The sequence below is a fragment of the Lepidothrix coronata genome, unplaced genomic scaffold (genome assembly GCF_001604755.1).
Source record: "Lepidothrix coronata isolate B3197 unplaced genomic scaffold, Lepidothrix_coronata-1.0 Scaffold3, whole genome shotgun sequence".
Taxonomy (NCBI): Eukaryota; Metazoa; Chordata; class Aves; order Passeriformes; family Pipridae; genus Lepidothrix; species Lepidothrix coronata.
In genome coordinates, this window is record NW_016690183.1 from 12,414,235 (window position 1) to 12,426,901 (window position 12,667).

The window sequence follows — 12,667 nt, forward strand, 5'->3', positions numbered from 1 at the left end:
CAGGACTGCCAGAAGGGGAGCCGGTGGGACACAGCGCAGGGTTTGCCGACGCTTGGTGCCCTCTCCTGGGCATGACAGATACACGTGTTTTGCCAAGTCACAGCATGGCCACGGAAACGGGGTTTTCTACACATTTAAGTAATTCCTCAGACGAATCAAAGACACGGGTCAGTCAAGTCCAGAAGAAGAAGAGAGAAAGTTCAAACATTTCCCAGGGAAGTATTCAGCTGTTCAAGTCCGTTAAAATTTCTGACGCAGCAGCGTGTTACATCACAACATTGTTTATTATGTAACTTTTTACAATACAAACAAAAATACAGAAATGCAGTATATGAATACAGCTAAATGCAAAATGGTGATTTTTTCTCGAGGCCATTTTCCCATTTCTAGTAAAATAAAGAAAGACTGCACACAGGTAGAAACAGGTTGGTAGTTAACTCCACAATTTTGCCTAGAAATGACCTATAAATGCGTTTTCCTGCTACTTACCATAAAATGTAAAAAGGGAGTTAAAGGAAAGTTTTACTCACTGGTTCCTACCATATGAAAGAAGCTATATTCTATTTAGGAGGGCCAATATATGGAAAAATATCTAAATTAAATGTTGTTACAAAAAATGAAGCAGTAATGAGATCCTTCTGGCTAAAGAAGTTACTAAATGAGAATAGCATATATTTAAAGAATCCAAAACATAAAAGGGTTGTTATAAAAAGCTTAGGTGCACTGTAAGCTTACAACTTCTGTTTTTCCATGTGTCCTTTTAAACAATGGAAGTGTCAAAAATAGGGTCAACTGTGTTAGACTAAATTACATTATTGTATATGCTGCAATGAATGGAATTCATGTATAATAATAATAGAGAAGCATTGTTTGCATCATATTATGGCAATTTATCCTCACTAAAAACCGTCTAGAGTCCTGCATTTTTTAATATCCTGTAAACCGTTAAACCACCAGAACATGATTGTACAACAGTAAAATGTTTTCTTCTGCATTAAAATGACACCTGTTGAAAAAAAAAAAGTTAAAAAAGGTACTTAGAGCTGTTATTTTTCCAAGTACACAACACCCTAGACAATTCAAGGCATCTCATTCTCCATCAAAATTAACAAAAATTTGTCATGCTGTTAAATCCATTACTATGGATACAACTGGTGCAAAATTGGTCAAACGGATCCAACAAACACTGATGTCCAGGCTGGCATATTGGCAACTAATACATAACTGGTGGTCAAAATGATGCATTTAAAATATCTTCCCTTTCTTCTTATTCTTTTCCAAGGTTCTAAAATGACATTTAAAAAAAAAAAAAGTTTGTTAAATAATGCATGCATGTTCTGATTTTTTTAAAATTACTAATAGTCAACTTTTAAAACACACATTTTATAAAGCTTAATTGGTTGCAACACAATGTATGAACCTTGTTATGTACACAGTTCTTGCACTGTGTGAGTCAAGCAATGCAGTGATCACCAGATTTTCCCTACCAAGGACTAGAGGAATTAAACATTTTAATTCTCAAAACTTTAATTCTGCATCCCTAAGAAGTCTGATGCAATGTAGCTTTCAAATACAGACTTTTTTTTTTTTTACATAGATATAGTTGTGTGTGGATACATTTTTGCAGATTAAAATCTGCTTTAGAAGCTAATAATCTTCCCAATATTGCTGATATATGCTCCTTTGTAGCTAAAAGCAGCTCATGATTTTTCTTGGCTTTTAAGTGACACTTCCACAGTGGCCAATGGCCATGGACCATTATTATCTCAGAAACTGCCTTTTAGCAGAAAGCTACAGAACTTTTACTTTCAACTGCAGGACAAGACTGCAATTTACCTGGAAGAATTCTGTTGTTCCAAAATACGTTGTTGAGCTTCCCAGTTTGCTTTCTCGTCCTCAAACTGGCGACGCTTTTCCTCTAATTCTTTGTGTTGTGCCTCCAAGTTCTTTTTCATTTGTTCATGGCGTCGCTGCAGCTATAGGAAGCAACGAACAGAGTCATTAGGTGCAGAAGACACTGCGACTTTTGGAGCTGCAATAACAAAGATCAGCAACTATACTTATAAATGAAAGAAAATGCAGTATATTTTTTCTTCAGAGAAAGTGACTCAGACTAAAAACTCTAAGGTCATAGGTACTGCCAATAGCAGAAACCAAAAGAGTGTTAATCCCGTAGCTTCATTCTACAGTTAACAGAAAATACCCCAAAAACATATTTCCTTTTCTACATTTTTTTTTTTACATGCTCTATACTCAGCAGTGTCTATTGCCTAATTTTCTACATTTAGATAAATACAACAGAAGTCTATGAAGCCATGAATAGTGAAGAAAAAAAAAAGGAATTAATTGCATGGACATTTAAAAACTGGTATCACAGGATACATTCAGTCAAAAAGTCATGAGATAGTACATGAAAACCAGAAATATTTTTGTTTGTTTTTCATATAACAAGGAGAGTGTGGAGGCCAGAAGTATAAATAGGTTCAGAAAGATTTGAGACAGAAATTGAGGAAGGATAAATCCAGTTACTACAAAAACCATGACCCAGATAAAATATCTAGCTTTAAAATCCTTAAATTGCTGACTGGTGTATCTTAGCATTTATATCCTTATCTATTTAGTTCTCAAAAAAAAAGGAGAAAAAAAAACTAGATTGATTTTTTTTCCCCTCTGATCCAGTATGCCTTGGCTCCTTACAGTACCTAGGCTGCCAAGCATTTCAACTACTCTTCCAAGTTTCCTCACTTTTCCTCAAATTTAGAGCCAAACTTTCTTTAGGAACTTCAGCAGTTCTGAACTTCTCTATTAGGATTCTTGTGAGAAGCTGCTTTCTCAAAAATTAGGAAATTAGTTTTACTTAAACTTCTACTTATAATAGTCCCTTGAAAAGATCTTTCAGGGTCCCTTGAAATCTGTAAAAAAAGCTTCGCTGTGAGGACTTCACCTGAAGATGACAAATTAAATATCCATTCAATTTGATCAAATGATAACCAGAACAGTAACAAAAACATAGCCCTGACTCTTCCTTAGCCTAGTAATTCTCATTTAAATAATGCCTTATAAATATCATATCCAATTCCTGAAATGCTTTTGCAATATGCACAGCAAGTGATCATTACTGCATTAGCTTATGTAAGCCCTAAAAGTCTCAAGACTTTTTAAAATCACATGGAATAAAATAGTCCCAAAATATTTCAAAGAAAAGGGAGAAGAGGAAGGTAAGAAAGTTAAAGAGACACACTATGACTGTGAAAATAAAAATAGAATGCATGCGAACATTAAAATTATATTTTAAGTTCAGGTTTACACCATTTCAGCAAAGATAACAAGCTGAGAAAGAAAAATTGTGTTGTTTGTCTTTACCCATAAAATCCAACTATGGAATGAATTATGTTGGAAAGTCTTGGTAAAACGTGCTGTCTCTACACTTGTACAGCCTCACACATATTGGGGTTTAAGACATTTTGATTACCTCAGCTTCAGAGTCCTTCAGTTTCTGAACTTTTTCTTTGACTTTCATCTCAAACACCTGTTCCATTTCCATTTCCATTTTTTTCATTTTGGCTACATGCTCCCTCCTTTCCTCCTCCATCTGTGCCAATGGGCTCCTGCCATAAATCCAGAAGAAGGAGTTAGTGAATAAGAACTTTTTTCCCTGTCTGTTACATTAGGGTATCTGGAAAAAGCAAGATAAAAATGCTGAAGCATTAACATAAATACGTCGGTGTAGGCACTGCTAGTTTAAATTCAATTTGCATTATTATTTTAACTGTTTAATTAAGCTTTACTCAAAAAGACATATCATACAGTATCCTCTCCTCCCCCACATTTGATTCACATTACATCTAAGTTAACAGAAACTCTTGACTTTCTATCTGTAGAACCACCTGGTGATGGGAATAGAGGAAATCAATATTACAACAAGAACAACAAAAATCAGCATCTTCCAAGTGATCTTCAGGCGTCTTGTTCTCTCCCATTCAAATATATACAAAAATTAATGGACATAATAAAAAATTTAAGAGCACTGCAGACTAAAGTCCCATTTTCTCTCTAAATCTTCACTGTTCCAAGTGAGCCCAAGAGTAAGTTAACATTACAATTATGTTGAATACTGTGGTCATGGTTTTGAAGAGGTATCAGCTTCACGAAAAAGGTTTGGGCAACTGAACATCAGTATTTCACCCAAGTGTTAGTTGGAAGATTTTCCTTTAAAAAGCTACTAATAAACTTAATGTATAAAAATAATGTACATTATTTTTAATTTTTCCATACACTTTATGGTAACTACTTTCTGGATTCTACTGAATTTTGAAAGCTGTATAAGCTTGCTATCCATGTTATGGTGATATGGGTTTTAAATAGCAAGTTTCACATTAAGTACTGAATAAAACAGGATGATTATGATCTAGTGATGATTGCTACATAGTCTTGTAAGACTATGCTGTTCAACAAAGAGCAATCAAAACAAATCACTGGCCTCTTGTTTCAGTTTTGAGTATGTACAGCTTAAAATGGCAAAGTTTTAACTACTGTGTTGGTAAAAATGAAGAACTGAATATATTTAGAACTGTTACAATCAACCAGCAGACGATATCTACTGCAATGTATGCAAAAGTCAGTTAGACCAGCAAATTGTAAATGGAGGTGGCAAGCCTAAGCCCTATTAAAAATAAGATTTTTGTTTTCATTTCTTAAAAAAAAACAACAAACCAACAAAACAAACAAAAAAAATCAGACCCTGTTCTGATACAAATCGTGGAGAAAAGGCATTTTAAAGGGAAAAAAGTTTTGACTAATTTCCAATGAGGACTGAAACATAATTAGCAACATCTTTTTTGATTCAGAATTTGCGACTCATTCTTAAAGGAATGGAAGTTTCATATCAAGCATAGCCAAGATTTAGTTTGACTATTATTGGCTCATTTTATCCTTTCTGCTCACCCATTTTCACCAACTAGTCATACAGTGAAAGCAAGCAATGCCATATCAAGTCGAGCCCATACAATTTCTTTCTCAAACATCAGTATTTTAAAGTTAAAAATTGGTAGGGGTGAGGAGGAAGAAAATGGCACTTCCATTAAAAAAATAAAATTAAACAGAATCTGAACTAATATTTGCGAAGCCTGGACCACTGAATTAGTCTGATCCTCAGACTCATTTTTACTTTAGTCCTTCAAAAGGCCAGTGTTAGCAATCTTTTCCAGGAAAAAATTAATGGTTATACACACGTGAAGTAGAATAATACAGAAAAATAATAAGGAAGTGAAGGAAGAGATAAATAGCAGTACTTGTGGAAGCTAAGCAGCTGTCAAAACAAGACTATTTTCCTCTTGTTATCTTTTAGAAGTGTAAAGTTCTCAAATGTATCTGCTTTTCAAAAATTAATCTAGGAAGTAGACTGAATACTGAGGAATCATTGGTGCAGTCTTGACTTGAAAGGGGAGCAGAACTGTCCTTTGATTTACAACTTAATCTAATGGGGATGTCACACAAGTTGTATTTGAGAAGGCGGTAAAAAAAAATAAATCAGTCTGCACAGAAAATTTGATGAACTAACAAGCAAGCATTTACAGTTGAGAGCTTTACAACACAGTCACAACTGTTTTTATTAGGTCTGATGTATGTGACATGGGTAGAAGCATATCACCCTGTATTTCAGGAAAAAAATTATACAAGGGACTTAAACAAAACAAACCAACAAACAAACAAACAAAAAACACACACACACAAAAAAAAAGAGCTGAAGCAAAAAACCCCAAGCAAACCACTAAACAAAGATGTAAAACATTGAACTGATTTAGGACGATGTGTGCTAAAACAGCCCTCTAAGTTATTCTTCAAAAATTAAAAATTATTCTAGATATGCCCCAAGTGGAACCTCTGCAAGCCAGTAATAAGATAAAATCACAGTTAGAAAAGATTTAAGTTACTAAATCCCCAATTCAATAAAAAGTTGTAAATTTACAGATAAAGATGAAAATTCCACTAATTCTATATAAAGATGATGGAGCTATGGATAGAAACTGGTGGAATTACACAATTTATGCACTTCTACTGATTTTTGAAATTTGACCAAATTTGTCTTGAGTCTTAGCCAGAAAGTTTCTAAAGAGGATGGGTTTTACAGAGATATTTGCCACTGAAAGTATTTATAAATTCCTAAAGTTTACAATAGCAGAGCTTTAGAAAAAAAAACCAAACCAACTGCTAGGGGAAAAAAAACAATGCCAAGAGCAGGATAACAGGAAACTGTTTTAAATTTGAAACATTAAACAGTTAAATCCTTTTTGTGTTTATAGAATTTTTGTCTTTACGTTGTTTGGAAAAATTTAAATGACCACTTACATGCCTTCAACTGTGTCAAATCTAAAAAACAAAAAATACAGAGGCTTAGCTTAGCATGCTTAAATAAAACCACAAAACCAAAAAGCAATAATTAAAAAAGTAAATTCATTAATAATAGATTCCTAAAGCTAATTATGTGCTCCCCAGAAAGCAAATTTTTCATACTAAAAGGAAAGACTGTTAGTTAAAGCTTGCTACATTTATTTCAAGTTCAGTCAGTTAACCACTACACCATGTCAGTATTAACACAGGTTTGATGTGCAGATGCTTTCAGAATTAGTTTCCTTAGAATATCTATGTTTTTAGAGTGATTTTAAATATTTTAGTGACATGAACAACCACTTGCTCTACACAAGTTTTCGGAAACCAATGCCATCTCGAGGCTTATCTCTTCATTTAGAATTTGTCAGCTAGCAGAGGACACTGTATTGAGCCCCCGGGAATGTTCTGGTGCAGCAGGAAGAGCACTTGGATCGCACGGCCAGCAGAGGTCTCAGCGGCGGCTCGGGCCGGCTCGGCTGCAGAGTCACCTCCCCAGGGCACCGGGATGCTTCACCCAGCGTGCCTCGGCTCAGCGCAGCACTGATGCCACGGGAGGGGAAAAAACGGCTGAAAAAACAAGCTCTGATATTAAGTCTCACCATCCTGTGAGACGGGCTTATAACATTGGAACCATTTCACGAAATTCACTAAAAATACAGGCAAAAGGAGCTAGAAGTAGTCTGGTCTTAGCAGTCAGAAGGACCTGAGCATTGTGTATTTGTTACCCTGCATTGAACAGATGAGTAGATGGATAAGGCACATCTTTATGATTACAAAATAAGACTTGACTTCTAAACCCACTGAAGATAGCAGCTTCATACAGCAAACGAAAAAGACTTCTCAAATTGCAACTTTTAAATTTCAGACCAAATGCCATTTTCTCACGTCACATAGTACATGTGTGAAATGACAATTACAACAAAGTTTAAAGAGACAAGTTATCCACATATGTGAAGACTACCCTTGACATTTTATTTTATTTTTTTAATTGTTGGGATTATGTTGAAAATTTGAAAAAAATCAGACTAAGCCTAAAATACAAAAAACCCTATATAAACATGGAAAATACATGCTCTGGACTGCTCTTAGGTTAACAGGTTACTTACAGAACAGCAGAGTTTCACCAAACCAAAGGAGACAAATCAGAGATAAAATTATTAACTGGACAGAAAAAAAACTGTTTCAATTTATCTACGCAGTATTATTAAAACTTGTAGCACATACTTCTATTTGTTTTCACGTGTGCATTTTTGTTCAAAGAAATATGTTAACAGCTGCATGAAAAACTAAGATCTATTAAGATCATAAAAATACAGCTGTTTTAAAGGTACAAAAGGTCAATTCAGAACAGCTGCCAGCAGGAGAAACCTTTGGAAAACTACAAGCACCACTGCATGTACATCTCCTCTTATGCCTACCCTCCCAGTTTCCAATAAACAGCTGCTTAGGAATTTCCAGAGCTAGAGGTTAGTTATATCTGTGTTTAACCATATGCTTGTAATACCACCAGACAGCATCAGAGCATGTCTCCATTCTCACACAGAGATACAGGATCTGTCTCCCATGAAACAACCAGATTCCCAGAAGACAAGTCAAATATTGCCCCATTTTGAGACACAGACACTTTCAAAAGGCAAGCAGGCAAGCGTAAAATTCCTGAGGGGAGGCACAGATAAACTGTTAATATCTGTTCATCCCCCTGAATTTTCAGGGGGTGCATGGTTAGTAGGAAAATTCCTTCTATTCAGCTTCAACTATTCTAGATTGAAATCCACAAAAAACATTGAAGCCAAAAAAAGCATGTTAAAGCTTAAAAAAAATTGCTGCAACTCAACATATGGATAATGTAACAAGACAAGAATAGCATCAGCTGACTCATACCCAGTACATGCATTCAAGAATTTTATGTATTTACTTATTAAGTCATCCTATGTTTCAGGAAACAAACTCTAGAAAAAGGTTCAAAATATTCCTTACAGATTTAAAAGAGGTTTTATCATCTTTCAGATTGCTGAATCAAACAAACTGCAAAAACTCGCTTGAAAAAAAACCCAAACCCAAAAATTGATAGCAAAGAGCACCAGTTGTATTTATTCATCTCTGAGCTGCACTACTGCAATGCTCTGAGCAACAGATTTCTAAAGGAGAAAATTGTTCCAGAAAGCATGGTCACCTGGAAATACTCAGGTGGGACAGCACAGTGATCTGAGGTGGCAGGAGATGCAAGGTAAGCATGCTTCAGAAAGCACAGTAATTCTAGATCCTCTTCCTGCATATTCTGCCTCAAAAGGAAGTATCAGCAATGCTAAGCAGCAACTGACTGGGGCAGGGGGACTGAAGATTGCAAAAAGAGTTTTGAAACCTACTAGCAGATGCATTTTTGTATAAAATAACATCTCGCTATGTCTGCAATACAGGAATAAAAAATAATTTTAAAATTTTTAAGAATGCAGAATAACCAGTCCTTTCTTCAATGCCAGACTGAGTATGTAGATGCAGACTAACACTAATCTAAGCAGGTACACAACAAAAAATGGTGAAAGTGTTGTCACCAAAATTCACATTTTTAAAAGTCTAAGGAAAACATTAAGATTTTGAAAGGTATATAAAAACCCCCCAGTATTAACACACACACACACAAAAAAATCTAAACAACTTCCTTTGATAACCCAAATGACAATGGGAAAAAAAAAGGTTTCACTTTTCAGTACAGTAATAGCAAATCACAGTACAGTAAAAAGCATAGTAATAGCAACTTAGAAGTCCTGAAGGAAATACAGAATTTTCTATTCTGCACTACTGTTACTACATTATCACCTGACATACTTGCTCTGTGCCTTGAGATATAAGTGAGGGATAATAGGATGCCAAAAAACATGACAGTAAGAAGTAGTAACCACATGGATACACATATTTGCAAAGTAGTCTTTTTAAGACTTGATAAACTTTACCTAAATTCAAGTACACTTCTGAAGAGTTGATATAACTGACATAAACTCTTACATTTTTTGTCAGTGCTGAGCAGGGAAGTCTCGTGTAGGCTCACACTAGATGAAACTAAATCATGTTCACTTAAACCATTCCCTCACAGCCACATTCAAAGCAGTAAGATGGTGTAAAATAGACACTTTACTGAAAAATGGCTTTTTAGCTGCCAATGAAAATAGCAGATATTGCCATTTAATTTCAGGAATCTTTTTCAGGAAGAACAGCTGTAATTTTGCATACCATTAGCCGAAAAGAATAGTACCCTATATTTTGATTGAGAAATTTGTACTTAAATATAGTACAAAAGGTAAGAATATCACTAATTATTAATTATTTAACAACTAATTACTTTGATGCAATTAGTGCATGCAGAGCAGGTAAAATACTTAAGAATATAGCTGTTCCTAAACAGCAGTATGCAACGCAGAATACAGTAGAGCCCACTTCTAAATCTTCCAATAACTTCATTAGGTTGGCAAATAACTTGCTGTCAGAGGTAATTAAAATGACAAGAGTTAAAAAAAAAAACAGCAACAAAAGCTCCAAAATGCTGCACTGTAACTCTTCTCCCAAAAGATAATGATGCTGCAATAATTTCCCTGACATGATAAGCAGCCATATAAGTAGCCAGAGCAGCATTTCAAAGATGACAGTAGCAGGTCTGGATTTTCAAAGTTTCCTGACAAATATTAACCCATTCTTCTCAAAGACATCCCTAACAAAGAGTATGGATAATTCATTCAAAAAACCCAATAATCCCAAAAGTAGCATATAAACCAAAATAGAAACACTAATGCACAAAAACTTTGCAGTAAGTACCAGTGAAATAAAGCTGCAAGAGGAAATGTAAGGATTCTCTTCAGAACTGAATCTAACTAAAAGCCACTATTTAACATGTTCAGTTAAACTAGCATAAACCTTAGTGAAATAGAAAAAAAACCCCGATTGTAAATAAACAAGAGGCCTACAGTGTTCACACACAGCGAAGAGGCAACTGACTGGAGGCTATTTACAAACAAAACCACCACCACCTCTCCCCAAAAACCCCAAAACCAAAAATCACACCACATGTTCACAGAAGCAAACAACCAAAAAAGCAGAGTAAAAATATTAAAGCGCAATACAACCTTAACAGGAACTTACTTTGTTAGCTGCCCTTTATTTTTGTTGTTGTCAACACCGTTGTATGTAACAGCTGCCAGTTTTCTGCTTCTGTAGTTCTCATAATGTACATTGTTAGTGACATCCTTCAGGTCCTGCATATGAGTTCTGTCAATAAGGGTAATTTATCAGATTAGTGCACTAATACAAAATACTATCTGAAAAATCAGCCCATGTTCATTTTGGAGATTGACTTAATTAAATTACATCCCTCCATTAATGTCCCATTCCACACAATGTTGTCATTCCAACAATCAAATTAGAGCTGTCAGGACAGATGTGAAAACTGTGTACTACTACTGTAGTAGGTGAGAAAAAGCATGTCAGGCAAACAACAAGCCAAAACTTCCTAGTTGCTATCTTTAAAGTTTACAAAAGCTAAATGTAAAGTTAAAGACTAATTCACAAGCATGAGCTTCCTTTCATGATTTTCCATTGTCAGCCTGGAGAAAATAAAAACTTAATAATCAAACTCAGAGTTGTTGCAGCAGATGTCACCTAGTGAACTGGTGTGAGCATAGGACTTGGCACCTAACACAGTGAAGCACAGGCAGTCTTGCTGTAGACAACTGCAGCACTGCAAATATTTTGAAAAATGCCTACAAGTAAGTACACATCACTACAACTAAGCACACATCAACACTAACAGACAACTCAGTTTCCTATAGTTTATCACAGTTTTCAAGAACAAGCAATCACGAATAAAGAGAACTATTACCAAAAAAAAATCCTTACCAACACTACTGCTTGCAAATATGACAATAAACAAGGTATCATAAAGTGTAAGATACTGTTTACAATTAAAAATATGGGGATTAAGATGAACTCAGTATCTCAAATCCTTTTTTCTCCAATATATGACTTCCCAAGCTCTCAGACACACCAGACAGTGTTAATGTTACCTGTAAGTTACTTACCTTATCAACATGTTCCTCAGAATTGTGAAGTCACAGTGTTCACCATTTTCAACTGCAAAAAAAAGTAAACTTTTGTTGAGATGCCAACCAAAATATGTGCCTTATAGAGGTAAGATGTCATTCATCTACATTCATTCCAACAATAGATTACTTCCAGCCTTTCCTTACTGAAAAAACGTGTTAACAGTATCTTACTAGCAGAGTTCCTATGCTCCCCTGAGCCACACTGACAAACTGTTCTCTGAGTCAGTACAGCAGAATAAGCTACCAAACAGAAACACAGTTTTGTCAGTTTAACTTTTTGATCCTTTGGAGGCCCTGCCAGCACAGTTGTCTAAGGATCAGACACTAACTGTAGACCCCAGTCTAGATGCAGCTATATCCAAAACCCTTTAAAAGACAGACTTAATGCAATCTATTTCCCCCTTCCCCACTAAATGAGTTGTAGAAGTCTTCATTTTAATTTTTATGTGGATTTAGTTCTTTATTAACTAAGGAAAGGAAGGTTGTGTATTTAATTTGATGCACCTACCTACACATCAAGAGAGAATGGGCAGCTGTCATTAGATGCCACCTATTCCACTGTGCCTATCACCCTAGTAATGTAGAAGAGGCTGATTCTGAGTGGCATTTCCTTGATAGATAATGAAATGACACTGGGGAAAAATGTGCATCCCCAGAACTCTCTGGTGTGCAGACAGGGAAGGCAACATAGAAAAGCGCACACAAAAGAAAGGCACAAGGCAGGTTTCCAACGTGTCCCTGAAGTAAAGACATACATTTTTGTGGGAAGGAAGGGAAAAAACAGGAAGAAGGAATTCAAATAGCCCAAGTAAGTTCAGTGAATCCCACAGAAAAGTGCAGAACATAGACTCTGTGTGTGTTTGTCTTGTATCTGCACTCCTGCATTATTTCATTCCATGGTTTTACAGACTGGTAAATTCCGCTCAGATAGTAAATGAAGTCATACTTCCAAAAAAGCATCATTTCTGAGTATTCTGTCCTTGGCTGACAGACTGAAAGCCACTTAAAGAGGTTGCTTTTAGTTAGGCTAGATCTTCCCCTCCCAAAGTTGTACAATCATGAACATGAAGCCTTTAACAGATTTGTTTAAAAATAAAGAAAAGCAGCACCATTTTGTACATCTCCAAATGCCAACGCAAGAGCCTTAAATAAAGCTTGATCCTCTCTGGGGCAGCTGGTTTTTACTT

The 12,667-nt window shown here is 35.5% G+C and overlaps 1 protein-coding gene across 3 annotated transcripts in view; it reads right to left on the reverse strand.

Annotated features, from left to right (window-relative positions):
* Positions 1-265: 265 nt before the first annotated feature.
* SEPT7 (septin 7) overlaps positions 266-12,667 on the reverse strand; it is a 78,494-nt gene continuing 66,092 nt past the window's right edge. Inside the window, exons 10-15 of one of the 3 annotated variants that reach the window (XM_017822206.1) lie at positions 11,457-11,508; positions 10,522-10,647; positions 6,349-6,369; positions 3,473-3,608; positions 1,837-1,976; positions 266-1,285 (exon numbers count right to left, since the gene is read on the reverse strand). In XM_017822206.1, coding sequence (XP_017677695.1) covers positions 1,246-1,285; positions 1,837-1,976; positions 3,473-3,608; positions 6,349-6,369; positions 10,522-10,647; positions 11,457-11,508 — 515 coding nt within the window. In that variant the 3' untranslated portion in view covers positions 266-1,245. The remainder of the gene's footprint in view (positions 1,286-1,836; positions 1,977-3,472; positions 3,609-6,348; positions 6,370-10,521; positions 10,648-11,456; positions 11,509-12,667) is intronic. The other 2 variants (XM_017822212.1, XM_017822220.1) reach the window with 2 other exon arrangements.